We start from the raw sequence: 24,014 nt of genomic DNA, 5'->3' as shown, positions 1-24,014 counted from the left end.
TTTGGCTACCTGTTACCCTGTATGAGGCTGCGTGCTACTGTGGGCGATAGTCGGCAATAGCACGGCCGTGTCACGGAACCGGATCCGGGGCGTGACATCTAGTGGTATCAGAGCCTTAGGTTAAACAATAGAATAACCATAAAATGCCTAAGGAAAAGGATAGTTAAGAATGTCACTGTTATAGAAAATGTTATAATATGCTAGTTTATCATAACCTCACTTTAAAATTTTTTTTTTTTTGACTGCTAGGTGATTATTAGGAAGATATGGATGACGACCGGAGACCACCCTCCCCGGAGCCCAGCGAGCGGTCAGTTTCTCCGGATACTCCACGGTCTGCAGCAGGTCAGGCAGGCCTAGCCGGAGTGTATCAACTTATGGCGCAAGTGCTGCAACAGCAGCAGATGATGCAGTTGGCCGCTATGCCATCAGCAGATTCCTGCTATGAGAGGTTCCGCCGACTGAACCCCCCGACCTTTGAGGGTGGGTCTGACCCTATGGCGGCTGAAACATGGATCCGGGAGATAGAAAAGATGTTCCGAGCCCTCCACTTTCCTGATGAGGTGACAGTCCGGCTGGCGACCTCTATGCTGACAGGAAATGCCGAATACTGGTGGGCGGCCATGGAGACGGCTTATGCCGTTGACAGACTCACCTGGAGGGACTTTAAGAGGATGTTTTACAATCAATACTTTCCGGACTCAGTGCACCTGGCGAAGCAGAATGAGTTTTTGACACTAACCCAGACTGACCAGATGTCCGTTCTGGAGTACGCCAATAAATTTAACGAACTGGGACGATTTTGCCCCCAGTTCATGGAGGATGAGAGAAGTAAGGTGAACCGGTTTGAGCAGGGATTGAGGTACGGGATTCGGTCCCGAATATCCTCCCATTTATTCTCAAGCTACAAAGATGTACTGGACCGAGCCTTGAAGGTTGAGGCTGACCTGATACGGTCCGGGAGAGAGAGGGAGGACCTGAAGAGGACCCGGTCATCAGGAGCACTGAGTAGTGGGGCTGGAGGCAGCAAGGGGACTGTGCCCAAGAAGAGACAGAGCAGAAGCTGCCCCACCTGTGGCAAAAACCACAGCGGTACCTGCCCGAGGAAGACCGGAGCTTGTTATTCTTGCGGGCAGACAGGACACATCGCCCGCAACTGCCCTAGCCGAAAGAAGGACGAGCCCCGACATACTGCACCAGAGGACCAGAGATCGAGGGGTAACCCTCGGGTTTTCGCACTGACTCGACAGGATGCCAGTGCTAGCGATCAAGTGGTGACAGGTACACTTCTGGTCAACTCGGTTCCTGCCCTCATTCTATTTGATTCTGGTTCTACGCATTCTTTCGTGTCGGTTAGCTTTTCCAGACAATTACATAGCACATCTGAGAAATTAGTGGAACCATGGCATGTTGCTACACCCCTTCAGAAAACCGCAATTGTTGACACGAAATATAAAGATTGCATAATTCAGATAGGGGAAAAAGAATTAGAGACAAATCTTTTACAGCTTGACATGCAAGACTTTGATATTATCTTGGGCATGGACTGGATGTCACGGTATCACGCCCACATTGATTGTTACCACAAGAGGGTGGTATTTCGGATACCTGGGGAGCAAGAATTTTTCTTTCAGGGCGATATACCCCTTCAAGATGCTCCTACACTACACTTTATTTCCGCCTTGAAAGCTGGAAAGGCTGTGAGAAAAGGGTGTAAGGCCTATCTGGCCTGTGTAATGGATACCCAGAAAGAGACCAAACTGGAAGATATTCCAGTAGTCAGAGAATATCCGGATGTCTTTCCGGAGGAATTACCAGGATTACCCCCAGACCGAGAGATCGAATTCACAATCGACCTCGCACCAGGAGAGGGGCCAGTCTCCAAGGCTCCTTACCGGATGGCCCCTGCTGAGTTAAGGGAATTGAAGGTACAACTACAAGAACTCCTGGATAAAAAGTTCATCCAGCCCAGTGCGTCGCCATGGGGAGCTCCTGTCCTATTTGTGAAAAAGAAAGACGGGAGTATGCGGCTATGCATCGATTACCGGGAATTGAACAAGATAACCATAAAGAACAAATATCCCCTACCTCGGATCGATGACCTGTTTGATCAGCTGCAAGGCGCCCAAGTCTTCTCCAAGATAGATTTGAGGTCAGGCTACCATCAGCTGAAGATCAAATCTGAGGATGTGCCAAAAACTGCATTTCGAACCAGGTATGGGCATTATGAATTTCTGGTTATGCCTTTTGGACTGACCAATGCCCCGGCTGCATTTATGGACTTGATGAACAGAGTCTTTAAACAATATTTGGATCAGTTCGTGATAGTTTTTATCGATGACATTTTGATATACTCAAAGAGCCGGAAGGAACATGAAGACCATTTGAGGATAGTGCTACAAATCCTTCGAGAGAAGAGGCTGTACGCCAAGCTGAACAAATGTGAGTTCTGGCTGGACAGTGTGGCGTTCCTCGGCCATATAATCTCCAAGGAAGGAGTGTCAGTGGACCCCAAGAAGATAGAAGCGGTGGTGGATTGGCCTCGTCCCACCAACGCCAAGGAAATAAGAAGCTTTTTGGGATTAGCCGGGTATTACCGGCGATTTGTGGAAGGGTTCTCCAAAATAGCTACCCCCTTGACCCAGTTGACTAAGAAACGGGCCAAGTTTATCTGGGACGGCAAGTGTGAGAGGAGCTTCCAGGAGCTTAAACAAAGGTTAGTTTCTGCCCCAATTTTGACATTACCGTCCTTAACTGGAGAATTTACCATCTACAGTGATGCTTCCAAGAACGGGCTAGGCTGTGTGCTGATGCAAGATGGCAAGGTGGTAGCCTATGCCTCGAGACAGCTGAAACCCTATGAACAGAATTACCCGACACACGACCTAGAGTTGGCCGCAGTAGTGTTCGCCTTGAAACTTTGGAGACATTATTTGTATGGCGAACACTGTGATGTGTACACCGACCACAAGAGCCTGAAGTATATATTCACCCAGAAGGAATTGAATATGAGGCAAAGAAGGTGGTTGGAACTCTTGAAGGATTATGACCTGAGTATTAAATACCACCCAGGAAAGGCCAACGTGGTGGCGGATGCCCTAAGTAGAAAGTCAGTTATAAGCTCCGCCGCTTTACTCACCACTCAACCACAGATTCAGAAGGATCTCGATAAAATGCAGGTTGAGGTGGTTACCCAAACTACAAAAATTTTGCTGGCCGCCTTGAGTATACAACCAACCTTGATCGATAGAATAAAGGTTGCCCAGCAGTCTGATGAGCACATTTGCCAGCTCAAGGATGAAGTGGAGAAAGGGTTGCGACCCGAACTCCAAATGCAACCAGATGGCACTCTAAGGTTTGGCCACCGACTGTGTGTACCGGCAAATGTTGACCTAAAAAGGGAAATCATGGAAGAAGCCCACCAATCCCGTTTCTCTATTCACCCAGGCAGTACTAAAATGTACTGGGACCTTCGGGAACATTACTGGTGGAAGGGGATGAAGAGAGAAATAGCTGAGTTTGTGGCCCGATGCTTGACCTGTCAGCTAGTAAAAGCAGAGCACCAGAGGCCAGCAGGGTTGCTGGAACCAATAGAAATTCCGGAATGGAAGTGGGAGCACATCACGATGGATTTTGTTACAGGACTCCCCAAAACGGTGAGAAAGAATGATGCAGTGTGGGTGATTGTTGATCGCCTTACAAAATCAGCTCATTTTCTGCCATTCAGAATTGGTACTCCTTTAGATAAGCTGGCCCAATTATACATCGATGAGATTGTACGCCTGCACGGAGTACCAGTGAGTATCATTTCTGATCGTGACCCCCGATTCGTGTCCAGATTCTGGAAAAGCTTTCAGAAGGCCATGGGTACCGGACTGAGGCTCAGTACAGCATACCACCCCCAGACTGACGGCCAGTCAGAGCGGACAATCCAAACTCTGGAAGACATGCTGAGGGCTTGCACTGTGGACCTAGGTGGAAACTGGGATAGTCACATACCACTGGTGGAATTTGCTTATAACAATAGCTACCATTCCAGTATCCAGATGGCCCCATACGAAGCTCTCTATGGGAGAAGATGCCGATCCCCCTTACACTGGGATGATGTCGGGGAGCGGAAAATGCTAGGACCTGAACTGGTCCAGCACACCAGAGACAAGGTACTACTAATTAAGCAAAGGCTTCAGGCTGCCCAGGATAGACAGAAAAGATGGGCTGACAGAGGAAGAAGGGCCTTGGAATTTTTGGAGGGGAACTTTGTCTTCCTAAAAATTTCACCATCAAAGGGTATTACCCGATTCGGAAGACACGGCAAATTAAGTCCTCGCTACATTGGCCCATTTGAGGTTCTTGCTAGAATAGGCAAAGTTGCCTACAAATTGGCCCTACCTTCAGAGCTATCAGGCGTACACAACATCTTTCACGTCTCCTTGTTACGGAGGTACGTTCCGGATCCCAGCCATGTGGTGCCACCTGAGCCTCTGCAATTAAATAAAGATTTAACCTATGAGGAGGCTCCCCTGTGCATCATAGACAGAAAAGAGCAAATCCTCCGAAGGCGCACCATTCCCTACGTTAAAGTCCAGTGGACCAACCACACTGAAAGGGAAGCTACCTGGGAATTGGAGGAAGAGATGCGACAACGCTACCCTCAGCTCTTCGAGAACCAAGGTATGTTTAATTTCGAGGACGAAATTTATTTAAGGGGGGAAGAATGTAATGTCCGGGCCCACAACCTACTAGGCCCAATAGAAAAATAGGCCCAGTTAAGGGTTGGGCCCAAATTTTACTGTAGCCAGTATAATGATTATTATAAAAAAAAAAAAATCATACTGTAGCCAGTACGAAGGGATAAGACCGACAGGGAAGGGTGACCCCCACCCCTGCTGGCAGCCGATGCCGGCGCACCGGAGACAGGGGGGACGGCGGCCATTCCCGGAGAGGGGAGGCATGGAACGGATGGGACCTCTCAGAGGGGGGGGTCTCATCTTCTAAACCACTATTTAAGTCCCTGCCGGCAACCCTAAGTCGGAGGCCCCCAAGAACACTGAAAGAGAGAGAGTCGAAGCCCTGGAGCCTAAGGCGGAAGAGCCCTGAAGCTCCAAGAGGAAGGAGGGACTACGAGGGGGAGGAACGGCCCAACGGTAACCAGCAAAAATCCAGGTGACTTAGGACTCGTCACCAGGACGCAGGAGACCTAGGAGAAAGGCGAATCACTGTAAGTAACCTGTCCTAATCCTGTTATGGATCATATTATGTTATTAATGTTTCCTAAGCATTTATTTTAAGTATATATGTTTCATGCCTGATATGTTACAATGCATAAGTAACTTGCATGATCCCAGAAGCTATGGCTATGTATGCGACATGATGATACTGATATTTTAATCATGCATGTAAGTTTATAAAGTCTTAGTTAGCCAAGAGGCACTGTAACGGGCTCAAAGATACTACTGATCGAATGCAACTGAGCTGGCCTTGCTAGTGGCCGAGAATAACTTCGCTGGCCTTGCTAGTGGCCGAGAATGACTAGCTGGCCCCGCCAGTGGCCGAATGGACTTCGTAGTAGCATCCGAGAGAAAAAGGACCACGGCATGCTGGGGGCACGGTTTCATATGCATATTTTATGAAAAATTTTGTGATTTGCACTACTGCTTTGTTTAAATTGCATACTTATTATGCCAGGATGATTTTTAGATAAACATGCATGTCAGCTTCTCAAAACCCTGATTTACATGTTTAGTCTACTGGTTGATCCGGTAGGATTATGCAGGATTACTTACTGAGCCGTGTAGCTCACATCTGTTTATGTTTCGCTTTCTTTCAGATCCTCACCAGTGATCGCCATCAGACATGTTTTTATTTTGTTACAGAGCTTCGTATTTTTGGAGAAGCTTATATACTTCTGTACATATGAATAGCCTAGAAGTTCTGTATTTTTGGTTTTCAAACTTGAAGGTTGTACTGCAAACTTTTAATATATATATATAAGGATAAATCCTTTTGGCTACCTGTTACCCTGTATGAGGCTGCGTGCTACTGTGGGCGATAGTCGGCAATAGCACGGCCGTGTCACGGAACCGGATCCGGGGCGTGACATCGGATACCTTTTAGTACTTCAGATGAAACCAAAATATGGTATTGCCTTGTTAAAATTATCTATTTTGTATCGATTTGATGAATAGGGGAACAACCTCAAAGATGCATAACTTTTTGCCTCCGATCATTTTATATAATGTAGACCATGAACACTAGTATGGATTTTGATCTAAGAAGTTCATTACTGATTTCACCAAGGAGGCATTTGAGGCCAGATGCTGATCAGAAGCATTTAACCTTACTCTATAAGCATATTTACAAACCTATGTACATAAGTATGCTCTCAGAAGCATTTAACCTTACTCTATAACCACAGATATTTGGATGCCTTAGTACGAATTTGTTTGACCAACTCTTTCCTGAAGTCCCGATGAAGATATCTAGAGAAAAATAAAAGGATTTACACGTCGCTCTTGTTGACTTGGAGAAGGCAAAATGACATATTGCTATGAAAGATTGTTTCGCAGACACAAAGGCATAAAGAGTTGTATAAAATGTACATCGAAATGGTGACGACATGTGTCTCGGGGCTGTGGCGAGTTATAGAGGTGGCGGCAAGAGAAGTTTGCAGTCACGGTTGGCTGCACAGTTGCCAAGTTAAATTGAGGTCATATCTTTCCAAACTAGCTATAGATGAATTTGCCATTTTAACATTCAATAAGGTGAATGATGTGTATGATACTATGATGGGCAACAAGGAAGAAAGGTGCGCACAAGAGGTGGCATGCACGTTGTGGCAATGACGAACATCATAAGTAGCGGAGAGATAAGTAAATTCCAGTCATGCTCAGTTAATTTTTGGAATATTGTCCATGACTTATTGTAAACCTGTCTCCTTTTGTCATTTGGTTCTCATTGACTTTTTTTTTCTCCTTTTTCTGCTGATAGTAGCAACAAGCAGTGCCCAAAAGGATGATCTAATTTTTTTTTTTTTTTCAGGCAAAACTATTCTATATATAAGCTAAAGAGAAACAATAGGAGAGAAAACAAGAGTAATATATGAGGAATTATCATCAATAACTGCCTTTGTGCATCAACCATTCTCATTTGCAGTGTCGCCATTGAGGTGGTTCCCTGTGCAGAATCTTTTGGAGACAAATCGGAGCTCGGTATCCCTTTTAATGGTTCTGACATGACATCGCCAGTAGCTAGGAAAGTTACCACTTCGATGATTGTGATATCTGGAAGGCCTTTCAGTTTTGAGCCAAAACTGTTGGAGATGGATGCTCTGAATGCCGCTTGGCGACATAGGGGGAACGACTTAGATTCTGCTTCCAGATCATGAGTTTGAGGGAGGGTGAGCTGCAGCGACATGGTTTAAACAAATATGTCGCAAACGGATGCTGTGCATCTGTCGACGTATGACCCCCTGTTTTCACTTGAATTTGGGTTGTCAAAATGGTAGTTGGCAACAAATTTCTGTAATAGTTTGCGTTATAAGTAACACAATTAAATACTGGCCTTCTGCTGTAAGATCTCGAATTGTCTCTGAGCTGATTGTGTTTGTCTTCTAATTAATCATACACAAGTTCGTGCCTGTCGATTGTATCAGTCGCTTCATCAGTTTAACAAACCCTTTTTTCCATTTGGATGCATGCTTCTTGGCGATTTTAATTTGTAGTTGATATTTGTACAAGTTGAGATACCACGTACTGGATGGTTAAAAATTTCATGCATCTCAAACCTTGGTTTATGGTGATGAGTAGTAAACCTATGAAGTAGGAGTCACCAGATTTCTCTTAGTGGCCAATGAAGAAAGCAGGGAACCTTGCGTACCTGCGCTCCAGCCTTAAATCCTCAATCATATACGACTGGCGAAACCCATTTGAAGGGCTCGGAATCAGAATAAAACGGAAAGTTAGGACACGATGTTCAAAAGTATAAAGGTGTTGGACCGCATACGTCGTAATGGCCGATCAAAGCTAGAATAAAGTGGAGCGAAGTGCTTTTCTAATGCAAGTTGCAGAAAAGGATGCAGCATCTTTCCAAAAAGAGTGGCCAGTTTTGTCATTTAGGTTGCAGAGGGAACAGGGAAGACCACTTTGCTCATGTTGCATTGAATCCTCCTTTTTATTGCCCAAAGTGTGGGGCCTAAATAATTTGCAAGTGACTCGCTCGCCCAGGCACCATTCTTCCTGATGGTCGCAGCCACAGCAGCAATGGCAGTTTCAGCAGCGAAAGCAGTGCCAGCTGCTAAAAATGGGAGAAAAAAATATGGAAGAAAAGAAACACCAACCACCACCATCACCACATCCACAGCAGCAAGAGGCTCTACTTTATTCTCGTTGTCGCTGTTAAAACAGCCAAGTCAATTAAGAATTGCCGACAGTAGGAAGCAACTATTCTGTAAGATAATATGGTGGAATCAACATTCACTCAAAGTCAAAAGCTCAGCGGAGCCGATAGGAAGACTTGGGTTGGCAAGCAGAGATGATGCATATGACCCTCCTCAGGCATGCAAATCCACAGGTAAACAACGGGCGATTAGTAAATTGGATGATGACAAATCGACAGAATGTTGGATGCTGCATCTAGTAGGATTTCACTCAGCTCGAGTTCACCTGCTCCACTTGACCCACAATAATATGGATTTAGGCTTAAGGTTCTTAGCTTCTTAAGACCAACTTCCCGACCGCATAACAAGGAAAGTTGGTAAAAGAAAGATTTCAAATCATAAAGTGCAGCATGAGGTTCACTAATTAATTGTCCCATGTAGCTTTCCATCATTAGGTACAGTATACATTATACCAAGATACTCTTGCCGTCTGCTCAAGGAAAGCATGTAATTAATTAGATTAAGATTCCAGTTCAGAAAGAGTTGAGAGAACATTTGAGGCCCACAAACCATGGATTAACCCATAACAAACATACATTCTTTGGCACTAAATTACATACTCGGATGATAAGATAGGCTGCATAGAGATTTGATGCATTTTAGCTAGAGGCAAAAATGAAACAACAGACAACCGGAGTAATATCTTGTGTGTGTTCATCCACTTCTATACAAGAGATCAACCTATGTCCTAGGGTGCCTTCCTGAAGAGGATAAAGAGCGGAACCAGGGAAAGGAGAATGGATGAAGCATGAGATGCTTATCAAGTGGAATGCAGACTCAGCACCAACTATTTTTAATGGTCGAGCTCAGTCAACAATGTCATATTAGAGGATTAAAACAGTAAACCTAAAGACTATGGAGACAGAATCTCTGCATGAGGGTCAAATTCCATCCAAAGAGAGCAACCAGAAGCATTAAGTGGATGCACAAGGGAATACTCTCTGAGTGTGACTAAGACAAGTTGAGCAATGCACATGACACGCATAAACTAGTTTAGCATTTGGGGTCAGAGCCTCCACATTTGCACAAAACCTCATATAAAGTGTAAATTGAACAGGATATCATTGCCGTAGAACTCCAGTTGAGGGTTACTGCAAACAATGAATAGAGAATTGGAAGTATTCCACAAATTAGTAACTACTCTGCAGGATAAAATGGATACAGCAGTAAAAATCTGCGGAGACTCGGACACATCTTTTACCAGAAAAGGTATTTATCCATTGTTTTGAATATTGTTTATAAAAGAGCCAGTGAGAGGAAGATGCCGCGTAAAGCTCAAACTACATAACAATGTGACAAAGGTCAATAAGCCATGACTGCTGCAAATACATATGACAGATGAAATAAGAAATACTAACATAGACAGCTAAATCATTTGACTCTGGACTTTCCAGTCTATCTTTATACCACAACAGCTTACATACAGATCCGCTTAAAACATCTGAGAGACAACAAGCAAGCAACATGACATAGGCCTCCAATTCGTACCTCAACAATCGTACCATGAAGTATGCACATTCTCCACGAATCTGAAGCTAGCTTCTTCTGGCCAGCACCCGAACAGGAAAGGCTGCCATAATACTCCTATGCAGATCTCTTGGAAACTAAGCACTTAACCAAGAGAAGTCTTCATAAGGGGTATGATACCTACACGAGCATGGAGCATTCTAAGCTAAGACTATCAGATGGCAATGCGACATCAAGTGAATGTCTTGATGCCATTATATTCTTGAGTTCTGTACCTTAGAATGGCAAATTATACAAAGAAGAAAAAGAAAAATCATAAGGCCCATCTACGAAAATATCACAGTATTGACATATTGACAGCATTGGAAATACATACTCTATCATTCCATTTCAGCCCCAAAAGGCCTGAATTTAATGATCCAAGTAACCCCATCCCCTCCCCACTCCCCACCCAAAAGATGTCCATAGACAATTATTGTCTACAGGAGTGCACATTCTCCATTTTCTTATCCATGAGGGTGCATTTGAAATAGCATACTATGGTCTGCAACCATTGAATCTTGAAGGATGCCTCTTTGAGAATTTTGAGCTGGTAATTTCATCCCATATGAAGTAATTTCATAAGGTGGGTGCATGAATGGATTACCATGTGCCGATGGGCTAAAGACAGCAGCTGCTTCATTAGGCTGATTTGAATCGACTATGACCGAGAACTGGTCAGAGATTCCAGTGGTAGCAGCAGAACTCGATCGCTTGGCAAGCATGGATGCCTGAGATGGTGAAGGAGGCCCATTGTTCAGCAAGTTGACTGTCGTGATGTCATGGATGCTGGACCTCCTCTTATCTTTTCCACCTGAATTGAGCCTGATGAAATACTTTTGTGCATGGCTAGCCACTTGGGTAGGCGTCCTGGTGGTGACAAAATTGCGTGATATGTTTCTCCAATCCCCTTTCCCATATTTCTGGAGACCCAGTAGAAATAGCCTGCCAAGCAAAATTTTTCACCATCAGCAAATATGATCCCAGAAACAAACTAAGCTAGTATCAGAACTAACATCAAACGTAAAAATCCCATTGTCCCTCTTAAGGACTACTTCCTGCATCCAGATCAAAACATAGATGGATACTTAAATGCACATTAGTAAATTATCAAAACAAGGGCAGCATCTGCAAGATCACATCATTTTAGTTTCCAAAAAAAAAGAAATAATAATTAAAGATGATGATGTACATGGTATAATCTTCTCAAACACATGCAATCATGTTAAAATGCCATGACAAACGGGGTTTAAACGGGAGTTTACTTGTGCTCCTCTTCAGTCCAAGGGACTCCTTTCTTCCTCTCCTGATCCGGCCTCCCTCCTGACCTCTTCCCGCCGACGCAGTAGGATGGCTTCAACCGTTCATACCCATGGCTGTTCTCCCAATCCAACGTAAAAGACGAAGAGCTGTAGCCAGGAAACGGGATCAGCCCAGCTTCTATGTGGCTCACGTCGTCCTCCAAGTCCTTGTAATGGGAGATGATATCCCGCACCGACTTCCCCGGGATCATGGCCGCCACCCTCTCCCATCGGTCGGGGGTGTCCCTGTCGAAGCGCGCTAGGGCATCCTCGAAGCGCTTGTTCTCCTCTTGGGTCCAAGCCCCGCTCCTCTTCGGGCCGGGAAGCCAACTTGAGTTGGGGAAGTACGGGGCCCTTGGGGTGAGAACTTCCATCCAAGAGTTCGTCACCATTTCCAGGTCTTCTGATCGTTTATCTACTCAAAATCAAACCTTGGACGGATTCTCCGATAGCAGAGCACACAGAGGGCAGATCCAGTGGAAGCAACGGGGGAAAGTTATAGTTTTTCCCGAAGGAATCGGAACAGATAACCCACCCTTCCGAAACTAAAGAGAATCTATAAACAAATTCTGCAAAGGATAGACCTCGATCAGAAATCAATCGAATACTCAATTCAAGAACATTTCTTTTACTGAAAACAAGGAGAGAGTCTCAACCATCGATGGATTACAAGGACAAAAAACCCAAAATTTCAAGTCCAAAACATGAACCTAAAGCTCCCACGGAGTACCTATTCAAGAACAACGCGAACCCAAAACCCCTGCAAACCCCCGGACCACCCACCAGCAGAGAGAATTCGATCAGGGTAAAAGACCAGAGAGCAGCAGCAATCGAGTAGCCAAGAGGGTATAGACCCAACTTTGGATGTGAATCCGAGGAGAAGAAGCGAAAAAAGGAGGCGCAAGAGCAATCTTTGGATGTATAAAGGGAGCAGAAAGAAGGAAAGAAGGGGAAAGAATAGGGGTGGGGGATGCAAGGAAGGAAGGGATCCAAACCCCGATCTATTCCTCTCCACCGTCTCTTTATTTTATTGTTTTTATCTTGTTTGGAGATCTAAAAACAAAGAAAGTGGAAAGGAGGGAAGGAAGGCTGCGATTGGGCCGTCGAGGAGTTTGTGGCCACTCATCCACAGATTCTCCCCGCGGTTTCTTTACATGCAGACTGGCGGACGATCATCAAACCGCTTGCTCCGAAGACTGAGTATATATTATTTTGGTTAAATAAATCTCAAATCCTCATATTATTTTATGAAAGATAAAAATTATTTCCTTTCTTTCGAAGATTAACTATATATTATTTCGGTTAAATAAATATCCAGTCTCATGTTATTTTGGAAAGATCAAACTAATTTCCTTTTCGTGGATGACTAGACTAATTATAACTAACAATTATTATTGTTTAACTGAGCACATCTACAATTCTCCCATTAACTGAGCTGGAGAGCAAATTATTTGTAGAAATTGAAGTATCATGCAACATTATATAATTTTTTTAAAATTTTATTTTATATTGGCTCAAGTAATCACCACTTTTTCTTTTTTTTTTTTTGTCGCTTGGACAAGCATTTCACACTTCCTCATCACTACTGTCCCTTCTCCCCACCTATTTTTGGCCTCCCCACCAATATGACAAGATGCGTCCATTAATGAAAGCTCTTATGTTTGTCCTTTGTTCGATAAAATTTAATGAAGGACGGAAGAGTGGATTAGCGAAGTTTGTTCCGTGCATCGCTCAGAAGATTTGGACGTTTTGGCTCGGGTCCTCGCAGTTTGCCTACGTCACCTATTATGAAAAAAAGTATTTCAAAATTTAAATGCTTAACCTCCTTTAAGTTGAAAGATGTTGCAATTGCTGGAATTCAATTTTGAACAAGGATAAAATATCCTACAATCATTATATTTATAATTTTTAAAATTATAATAACTATTACAAATATTAATTATTTATATATATCTAAAACTTTCTTTAGTAATGAAATTAAATTCTTTTACTTCTTTTAGTAATTTTTGCAATTCAAACTTTTCTTATCACAATTTTTATGTTAAATTTTTTCATTTGAACAATCAATACCTTTGAAAGAAAGTTTTAATTTTCAAAATCTAAAATGTATGAATAAATAGATAAATTCAGGATTTTTAGATTTAAAATATTCAAATATAATCTGCATTAGATGCAAGCATAAGGATTCATGGCAATTATACATAAATTACAAAATATGATTGCGGATATAGATTAAGTGGTTTCGAAACATACAAATAATTGGATCTCTTGCAAGTAACGTGGCATTTGGAATTGTTGTGCCAAATATTTATACACTTATGGGCCCTAAAATATAATTCAACACCTGCAAAATACAATAACTGCAAAAAAAAAAAAAAAGCTTTATGAATTCAAATGGTTCAGATTTACATGAGCAAAGAGCCATGCCATTGCACATTTTTGACCTAACAAAATATGTAAGTTCGAGATTACAATATAATAATTTTTATGTATGGAATTAAAACATCAGGTATATAATCTAGAATCAATAAAAAGATATTTTTTTTATTTCTCAGGGTGGTAAGATCACATGCTTAGCTCGTTGGTCTTATGATTAAGTCTTTTTAGTTGAAAGATAACACCTTAATTTTGTTTTTTTTTTGAGCTAAACGTAGACACCACATCATGATTTTAATATTAATCGCCATTTTTTGGGTTCCTAATTTGGTTGGAGCCCGTCCCAATGCTCTCAAACATGAAAAGTTGAGAACCCCATAGTTCGAACATGTGGAGTTCAACCTGGACAAGTTTTGCTATAGGAGAGCCTATGAGCTTCAACAAATCAATCTTTACCTTAAAAAAAAAAAAAACTTCAACAAATAAATCAACCCAAACACTTTGGAAAAACATGATGAATACAGGAGAACTTATATCACGCAGACCAACTATTTTTTACAAGATCAGCAGATATATATGGCAATTTGCCCTATCTCTTTATGTATTCAATCCAACCTAATTTTAATAAGGTGGGTTTTATTTGATATAAAATAAATCTTTATAGTCATGTGTACAGCAGAATTATTAGACGATTAACAATATAGTCATGTGCTAGTGAAGTACATAATAATGAAAGGAAGCGTCAAAACCATGACCAAGAACATTAATGAGTTTGCGTCCTTTTTTTTTTTTTTTTTTTTGCTAAAGATGAGTTTGTGTCCTTTGCAGGCACCATTGGCCGCCATTCTGCTTTGGTCTTTATTTACTTATAACAAAGAAAAGGAAAGGTTATGGAAATTTGTACCTGTATATGAAACTGGGTCAGATTTTTTTTTTTTTATGGAGAAAAGGAAACAAAATGCCAAACAAAACGTATTTATTTATTTATTTATTTATTAAATTATAATCATAAAAATCTTTATAGGGCCGTTGGTGTTTTATTTATTTATTAATTATGAAAACTGGTTATAATAATCTGAATAGGGCCCGCGATGGCATCCGCCCAACTTGCAAGTTCACCGCGTGGCTTTCGAGTCAGAGAATCCATTTAATATGTAGAATGGTAGGTCTAACCGTAACCATTATGAGTTCATATTTTTCCAATTCTAGGTATCGATAGAAGTATACATCGGATGATCGGAGATCCAGCCGCGATGATCGCATTTAATGATTCTGATCATGAATCTCCGGTCGTCCAGATCGAACTTAATACAGGAACTGGGCGATTTGAATGCCGTCCCGTCCCATCCCCACCGGTAATTGCGAGGTCCCGGGTGAATAGGTTAAAGGGCGTGAAGCCCGTGGTCTCTAAATTCGTTGTTCTTTAGCGACCCTCTCGTTAACGAACGGTCAGGAAACCATATGCGTGATGCAGCAAAATGGCAGGAGTGGGCCCTACCTTGTTTCCATAAATGGAAAAGAATCTTTGGTTTTCCGCACACTGGGGACGGCCAAAGTGTCACGTTCGAGCGCGAATCCCCTGCGGTGCAGGATTTCAGTGCTGCAGTCGCCATCAAAAAAAATGGACGGTCATCAACAACAGGCACCGAAGACCGCGGCAACACCGCGCCCCGCAGGGCACCCTGGGCGGTTAGCACTTAGCGCGCTCCGCTAGCCGTGTTTCCGCACTTAAGATCGATCACATTTTAGTAGTTAAATCAATGTTCCTTGCCGCCATCTCTGACCTTATTATTATTTTTTTTTTTTGGTGATGCCGATCTTTGCCACCTCTAAGCTGCTGCCATTAACAGAGTTTCAAAAAAACTAATTGAGTCGGATACAGACATCATTCCATCCATTAAGCTGGGAGTTAAGGTACCATCACATCTAATCCAATAAGACGGGGAAAGGAGAAGATTCCCCTTGCCCGTGGGGGGTGCATTAAGTGGAGGAGGCCACCACTCCAGCTATTCAACTAGAGGGGGGCTGGGGACTCGAGGTGGTCCAGCCTGTTCTCGTTATTGGGTTGGGATCCACTTGGGGAAGGTGGGCGTGGGGTTGCTGCCCCATCATCAGAAAACCATGAAGCCCAGCTCATCATCATCTCCCCACTCTTATAAACGCAGACAAAGGTAAAGGCAAACTCAAACACAGACACCCTCTTGTTCACGAAAAGCTTGTTGGACTTTTGGTGCACTCACCAAATTAAGAGCCTTCTTGGTTGGGAAACAATAGAAACAGCTCGCTTTCCTCGATTTGTTTCACTTCACACCAAGAGATGATGTTCTTCTTTCCTTCCACTATTATTAGCGTAATGAGAGAAGGATCTTAGAATCGTGCCGACGAGTGGGCCCGCAATATAAAAAACTATATTCCAGAGGAAGCCCAGTGGACTCATGGGGATGTGGACACCGAAACAATTTGTCGCCCTAATGCACGAACTGAGTTTGAGATCTGATGCAATTTGGGTTCAAACTAGTCCACTAGCGTACCGTTAATCATAAGAATCCATTTTGTGACAGCGATTCAGCACTCCAAGCCCATAGTGGATGTGCAGGATGGTTTGATTTATTAGGTTGCGTCTAGTCACGGAATAAAATTGAAGAGAACAAAATAGTTGTTCTTTTTTTTTTCGATTTAGAGGATGAAAAAAGTTATTGGGGCACTGACTGTAAAAAGGGGTGGATTTATTCTGCAGGATAAGTGCCTTTTGACATTAAGTTGCAGGGAATAAAGCGAGGGAATAGATTATATTTAATATGCTCTGGAATTCGTGATAATTTTGATTTTTGTCGCAAAGACAAAATTACCTTCCCCTTTTTTCTTGTATACCTAACAGTGGAAAGAAAAAAAATGGAGAGATAATATAGCAATTAGCTTATGATGTGGGAGGAAATGATCTATTCCATCCTTTTATATGGAATAGACTTATTCTTCAAGTGTCGGGAATATCTTCTTATGCATCGTAACAAGGGAATAGGTTATTCCACAGGGTCTAACGGATGGTTCCGCTGGATAAGGGAGCGAATAGGGGAGTTATCCCTCTCTCGTTCCCCATCCAAATGCTGCTTTAAAGTCGATGACTCATGATCATGGAAGTGGTTCGGCTATTTCATTTTATATGACGTATGTAGCCCCGGGAGTTGACTTTAGAACACCGGCCATTACACCGAGATCCACAAGCCAAGTCCATCATACATGTCGCAAAGCCAATCTCATGACAGCTGCAAAAGTACATGGTCCGAGCTGACATAAGATGACAGCATTATAAAACTTGTCAACGGAGCTTTGACCCATCAGCTTAATTACCAAGATATCTCGTCTCCACAAATTAGAAAAGCAACTCTTATTCCGCTATCAAATTCATCAGGAAGTTCGACAGGATGGTAAAGCCCATTTGACCGCCATGCCATCTTCTCGGCGCACGACTGCATGTGCCGGATTTCTGAACTCAAACCGGAGAGGCTGCATTTTTAGCATATTTTTCATATGGATTTTATTGCATTTTTTACTTACCTAATTATAACATGCTACAAAATGGTTTTGGTTTTCTGCTGATAGAAGATGCATAGATGTGTTTCTTAGAATCATTACATAAGGATATATATCTGGACACGAGGCCGTAAATCTCCATGGAAACATGCTTCTTTCGTAATAATCCCAAGTTTGAAGTAGATTTCGCATAAGAAGCATAAGATTACGCATTGATGAGTGTCAATAATGTCTTTCATTATCCTTTAAATTGTTGACAATTGCATTCAAACAACGATCAAATTATATTCGTACATAATTCAATCAATCCAGAAAAAAGGAAAAGAAAAAAGAAAAGCACTCCAAGATTAAAAAGGAGTCCTAGATTATTTCACCCTTGGACCTCTACGACTATTCCCGTCCCCCCTCTTTCTCACGGAACTGAACGACTCCTCTTCCGGACATTGGCTCTTCCCCCGATCCTAGCTTGAGAAAATTAGAGAGCATGATTTTTATTAGGTGGGCTTGGGCCGTCCCTAACAAGGTGGAAGATCTTTCGGGGGCGGTAGCAGAGACTCGTTCGGCCCTTTCCCGTTGTCCACCACAAACGCCATCTTTAGCCCCCACGTTGTGTGCACCTCCAAATGGCAATGCATGAACCAAACACCTGCATCCACGGCAAAGCATAAGAATTATATATATCCAGGCTGAAAACTCCTTCACTAACTGATATAACATGATGATTTGCGAACATTTTACAGACCTGGGTTATCCGCCCTGAATCTTATGGCAGTCCATCCCCCAGAGGGGACTCCGATGGTGTTCCTTTCAACGGGATCGACGAGATTGAACTTGGAGGGAGACCTCTTTGGATTATAATTCCCGAGACCCCTTCCGACCGCGAAGAAATTGAAGCCGTGCAGATGGATGGGGTGGTTCTCCGGTGCGATAATCCCCGTGTCCTGGAGAACCAGTTGCACAGTGGAATTGAAAGGAAGGCGATAGACCCGAGTCCCGGTCATGGTCCCCAGGTTCCTGGGGCCGCTGCCGGTGTAGTTGAAAGCTATCGGCGGCTTGCCCGGGAAGTCGTCGGTGAACACCCCACTTACGTTGAAATAATGAGCTTGGAGGATGGCGGTGGTCGGCATGGTGAAGCTCACGTTGTTCATGTCGGCCACGACCCGGCTCCCATTAACGCACGTCGGGCACGGGTTGACGCCCAGACCCACGGTGAAGAGAAGGGAGTGGTCCACCGTCGATGGCACTCTGGCGGGATACTGCTTGGAGTTTAGGCTGCGGAGGGAATCGATGAAGTTGGAGGCGACAGGGGTCGCATTCTGAGGTGGTGGTTTGATGGCGGTGAGGGCGGAGGCGGCCACGGTGTTGGTGTAGTGCACGACGGCCATGGCGGTCTGGTTGTCCACCGCGATCGGGGAGTCCATGAAAGGGGAGGCGGTGACCAGGTACCTGCCGGCCCCCTGATCGGCGGTGAGAAGGACGTTGGTGGTCTGGCCCGGGGTGATGAGTATGGTGTCGGTCTTGAAGGGCTTGGTGTAGGTGGCATCGACCTCGACGACGGTCATCTGGTGGCCGGCCACCCTGAAGAAGAGTTCCTCATTGAGAGCAGCGTTGACGATTCGCAGCATGTATGTCCTGCCGCTGTCCACTTTTAGCTGGAACCCTGCAACGAGGTCCACATCAGACTAAACTGCTTAAGGTGCATTTGCCACTGATGAATGAATCCCTTCTTCCGGGAAGAACAAAAAAAAAACCCAAGCATGCATACTACCTTTGGAAGCAGGACAAGCGGACATAGGGCCTGGATGACCGTTGATCGTGTGAGCATCGGAGACATTGGGTGCGAGACCGGATTTCAGAGCCTGGTTGATGACGGCTTCCGTGTCCGACTTCCACCATTCACCTGGAGTTTGCAGCAAGGAAACCATTATTAGTGGGAAACTGACCTCTTTTCTGCCAATTGTAATTTTATCAGGGAGGATCGGATTCATAATTCGTAAACGATACGAGGTGTCGACTTACCCAAGATGATGACCTCCTCCTTATGTGGAGTGGGGAAGGGATAGGGAACATGGAGCTTGGGCAAGATGACGATAGCACCGTGAACGGTGACCCTGAGCCATAGGATGTGCGCATGCCAGAAGAGGGTGCCCCTCTGGCCCGTGATGGTGAAGTTGTACGCATAGCTGTTGCCTGGCTGAATCGGGCACTGAGTGATGTAGGCCGGCCCGTCGGCCCAACCTGTCCGAAGCTGCCTCACTCCGTGCCTGCAGGCCCAATTTACGACGCCTCATTAGTTCGGAAAATCTTTTATCATCTGTCTTAAGTGAGCCGTTTTGTGATTCGATCCCCACGAGGACGAAGAGTACTCACCAATGGATGGTAACATTGTACTTGACATGGTTGACAACCTTGACGAGCACATTATCGCCTTCTCTAGCATACAGGGTCGGGCCTGGGAATCGGCCATTCACGGTCACGATCGGTTTGGTGGAGCAGAGACGGGTCGCATTTTTCATCACCACCTGCATAAGGCCCGTCGTGGTAGTTTAAAAACGTTGGTTTTAAAGCTGATCCATGATTAGCATTTGAATATGGTCAGATGTTGGGCTGACCTACCGGCCCAAATAATGGATCGTCCCCTCAGAAAGATGGAAAACAGATGTGGGGTCATGAATAAGAATATGTGGAAGACTTTCGTCACAAAAGGTAAAAGATTAGAGAAAAAGTTCAAAAAGTATGGGCATTGTTAGATATAACAGTCTTTTTTTTAAAAAAAAGAGAGTTAATTTTAATGTTTTACTTGGGTATGTAATACTCATAGGTTAACGAAGCATGCAATTATTATAGTGCATCTTCTCCACCACCAGCGACGCAGTCGGGATCTATCGAGAAGTTATTAATGCAGAAACAACGAAGCATGACATATTGTCAGCAAATTTCATGGCTGCACCTTTACAATGCGACCGAGGTTGGATTTGGAAGGCAACTACTTACATTGAACTTGTAGTGTCGAGTCCTCCCATCAACGAGCACTGGAAGCAAGCATGCCGCCAGCACCAAGGCTCTGATAAAGGACAACATCTTCCCTGTTCTTCTCTCTCTGTGTGTGTGTGTGTGGGGTACAATCGCTTTGCATACGAAGGACCGGCCATCGCATCCTTATAAGAGGATGGGGATTCTAGCTGCCAGGTCATTTTTAATTTTAGGTGGCCGGGAACCTTGATCGACAAGGATTTGGTGGAATAACCAAACACTACCTCGGGATTACTTGAATCCCACATAAAGTTCGTATGTATCTTCGCTGGCGCGTGATGTCGCTTTCCATTGGTTAAAAGATCGGCTTCCTGTCGAAGCAATTCATGTAAACAAGTTAGCATTCACGAGACATGGTTAATTTTGATATTAGGAACCCAATTAGTTCGTGGCAAAAATAAAAAAATAAAAACATGAACAACAGAAAAATTTATATTAGACACCGACAAGTCTAATTTTTACCGACTGCAAATTGGAATATAATATAATATTTTCAATCTTTTAGATAAAATAAAGTAAGATCTTTTCATTTTTTTTGAAAATATAATAGATATTTTATCTTTTTTTTAAAAACATAAATGATCAATCAAATATAAGCCAGTATGCCATTTTTATATGGCCAATCAAACATACAAAAACCATATTTCCGTCATCATATTCTAGCAAAATAGAAATTTTTTCCACGTGTAAAACGAGTCTTGGGATGGCTTGTCTTTAAATCTATTCCCTAGCTAGCTTGATGGTGCACTTGGATGGAAAGAACCGACCCGGTACGTATCACTAGCATGAGGTAGCAATTAGGTCATCCCTGGTTAATTAGTGGCTGCCTTCCGGTCGGTGTCGTCTTCTCGATCGGTAGCTGAACGCGTGGGTGGAAAGGATCAATATATCCCGGCCTGCTCTTCCATTCAAGCAATCAATCGAGCAACCGCAACCAAGATAGAGCTATCTTATCCACAAGAATACAATGATGCGATGGCAAATGTGAGGACTAATATTCCTCACTACTTACTTTCATTTCAGAGGTGAAGCATTGCATGCCCACTGGCCCCGCCTGCCGACTTGTGACAAAATTTGCTGCGGACGGAATGTTTCCTGTGGGAGTTTCTAATGGCTTTGTGCCGTCAATGCATTGCTCGATAAAATATGGTTGAAATGTGCCTATCCGAAGTATACGGGGGAGATTTCGTGCTAGTTTCGAAGCTAAGCTATCCATCTGGTGAAAGCTCGGTGGTGAGAGCTCCTCAACCATTGACGCCACTGACAGAAAACTAACTGGTTGTTGGATCTCACGCTTTGCAAATCCATGCTTCTCAATTGAAATTGTTAGGATGCTCGGACTGCTGGCTGGTTGTTGACTATAAAACAAAATCTCAATTTGGTGTTTTCACACCGACCAGAGAACTATTACATTGTCCCTATATGAAACACAACGATACGTCCCTCTTTAGTTCATCGATTATAATATTAGATAACCTTAAATGACAATAATAGTGTTTTTTTCTATGAAAAGATGTTGGTAAGATATATAGCAATGCACTGCTTGGTGAATTTTCAGGGAGCAAGTGCTCTCAAATGTAACATTTTTAAATAAAGACTGACGTCGAAACTAGAAGGAATCCGAGCGCATTGCGTTCGATTCCAGGCAAGACAAGGGTGCCATGCTAAAATCTCTAGCTCAGCAGTGGCTTGATACAGTGACACATAAATAAACAAGTTTCCACACTTACATGGTGGACCCATTTATCTTTAGAGCAAAATAAAATTCTAAAATGCCGTTTGTGCCACTTTCAATTTTTATATTTTAAAATCAGAAAAATTATATTCATCTTTTTTGAAAATTTTAACTATGGACGTGTTGATATAATCTATTATTTTTAGAAACATAAATATGATGGTGGTGGCAGTGGAACTGCTAGTAGTGTTAAAGACAACAAAGACAAAGATGGTGTTGGCTATGGGGGTAGTAGTAGTATCATGGATGTGGCGACGATTGCTACAATGGCACGGTGATAGTGGTTGGGATATCGGTGAAGCTGCAGAGTCGACAATAATACAACAAAATGAGATAGAGGTGCCAATGATGCGGTAAGTGGAGCAATGGTGGCAATAGTGAATATGATGATGCGATGGTAATAGCAATGGTGGCAGAGGTGATGGCTGTGATGGTGTTAATGCAAGATGGTAATGGTGGAGGCGATATTAGTAATGGTAGTGAAAAATAAGTTTCTTGTTTATAAAAATACTAAAAGTAAGAATTTCTTACTTTCAATTCTATAAAAAAATAAAATATTTTTAAAAATAAAAAATAATATTAAATATGTTTTTGGTATTATTTTTTATTTTTATTTTTTAATTATGAACTAAGAAAACCAATTAGAAGATAGGCAGCTTCATCGTTCCAACACTCCACCTCTATCGTTTGATAGGGGCTAACAGGATTATTACAAAAATACGATGATGAGCAATCTAATTCGAAATCATGCATCTCCACGTGCCGCAATCAACTATTTACTTATTTATTTTTTCCAATAGATTAGTCAATGGAAGCATCCGGCATTAGCGATGTGATATCTATCATTGCTACATATTTGGATCACAATAACTATTCTATAAATCTATTGTATCCATTGTACACAACTAAAATAGAAGCTTTATGACTCAATTGGATCAACAAATCAAAAAAAGATTGGGCCACATTGTCAATTTTTTGCGTATCAAATTTAAATTAAATATATATACTTAAATTAGTAAAATATGTTTTAGTAATTAAATTAGTAAAATATGTTGAGTTGTTGTTTGATTTTCAGACGAGAATTTTATAAAAGCGACATGATCTATTTTATAAGAGTTGATATTAATATGATATCATATGACACGATAATATTATTTTTCTTTTTGCCATCTTCTTTTATTAAGAACAACTAAATTGTCTTTATTAAATTTTGATCATTTTTTATTAGATTTTTTCAAGTATATACCTTTCTAAATATGCGTAATTGAATGAATACTTTTGCAAAATTGCTATTTGCATGTATATCCTTATATTTTTTTTATGCGCGTCTACATATAAGGATATTTTGGTCATTTTAAATTTAAATTATTTATTTTTTAACGATGTTAAATGGTATTGGTACATATATAAAAAAATAAGTATTTTATAGGAGTACACACGCAAATAGTAATTCTATGAGAATATTTATATAATTTTGTATATTTTGAAGTGTGTATATATAAAAAATCTTATATTTTTATATTGTATTTTAAGAATCGTGGGAAGAAAAAGAAAAATAAGAAAACTAGATCACATGCATAGGTCATTCGTTAGTCCTAATCTGATCACTGGCTCCATGCCTTCATTATCGTCCAAAAACTTCCACTCAAAAAATAATCGTCCGAAAACTGGAAATAAATATAAGAGATCGGTTTAGTCCGATCACAACCAGCGTCGAGTTAGGCTCAACGATAGAGTGGGAGAGATTTTCAAACCAGTTTGACTTCCTATCAGTTAAGTCCTACACTTTTTTTTTTTTTTGGCCGTCTCACCTTCCTCGTTAGTCGTGACTCTTCCTCATCCTCTGCCTGTGACTGTCGGCACAGCAAACAAGGCATCCTTCGTCGCATTCTCCCACCACTGCCTCACACGGCGATCCAAGGCTACAACTCAACGGACTTCCAATATTAATGATCGGATTTCAATGCTTCCATTTTTTAAAGCACTGGGTTTGACTGGTCAGTATAATCAATTTCCGTCACCGTCCCACCGCTTCATAGGAACACTACGTTCTCTTCAGTGTCCCATATCCGACTGAATGGAAGAGTGTCGCTCAATT

General features: G+C 42.5%; 2 protein-coding genes across 4 annotated transcripts; both read right to left on the bottom strand.

Moving 5' to 3' along the window:
• Positions 1-9,698: 9,698 nt before the first annotated feature.
• Positions 9,699-12,429, bottom strand: LOC103704058 (transcription factor DIVARICATA). 3 transcript variants are annotated; one of them, XM_039125115.3, is made up of 3 exons: positions 11,972-12,416; positions 11,206-11,810; positions 9,699-10,885 (listed from the first exon to the last, which is right to left on the bottom strand). In XM_039125115.3, exons 2-3 carry the CDS (start codon positions 11,631-11,633, stop codon positions 10,408-10,410), a joined length of 906 nt encoding a protein of 301 aa, XP_038981043.3. In that variant the 5' UTR covers positions 11,634-11,810; positions 11,972-12,416; the 3' UTR covers positions 9,699-10,407. The 3 variants fall into 3 exon arrangements, with proteins under 3 accessions (XP_038981043.3, XP_008785421.3, XP_089781273.1); XM_008787199.6 differs by having other exon boundaries at positions 9,699-10,081; positions 10,548-10,885; positions 11,206-12,415; XM_089925147.1 differs by having other exon boundaries at positions 11,206-12,429.
• A 4,931-nt stretch (positions 12,430-17,360) lies between these two features.
• Positions 17,361-20,292, bottom strand: LOC120110323 (laccase-22). Its single transcript, XM_039125113.3, has 6 exons — positions 20,143-20,292; positions 19,519-19,670; positions 19,168-19,412; positions 18,917-19,048; positions 17,891-18,808; positions 17,361-17,794 (listed from the first exon to the last, which is right to left on the bottom strand). The coding sequence occupies exons 1-6, from the start codon at positions 20,227-20,229 to the stop codon at positions 17,664-17,666; spliced, it is 1,665 nt and encodes a 554-aa protein (XP_038981041.2). The 5' UTR covers positions 20,230-20,292; the 3' UTR covers positions 17,361-17,663.
• Positions 20,293-24,014: the final 3,722 nt, after the last annotated feature.

This window comes from Phoenix dactylifera, chromosome 8 (genome assembly GCF_051530095.1).
Source record: "Phoenix dactylifera cultivar Ajwa chromosome 8, Ajwa_hap1_PhDact_Kaust_v1.1, whole genome shotgun sequence".
Taxonomy (NCBI): domain Eukaryota; kingdom Viridiplantae; phylum Streptophyta; class Magnoliopsida; order Arecales; family Arecaceae; genus Phoenix; species Phoenix dactylifera.
Note: the sequence above shows the minus strand (reverse complement) of the source record. Positions and strands in the feature narration are given on the sequence as shown.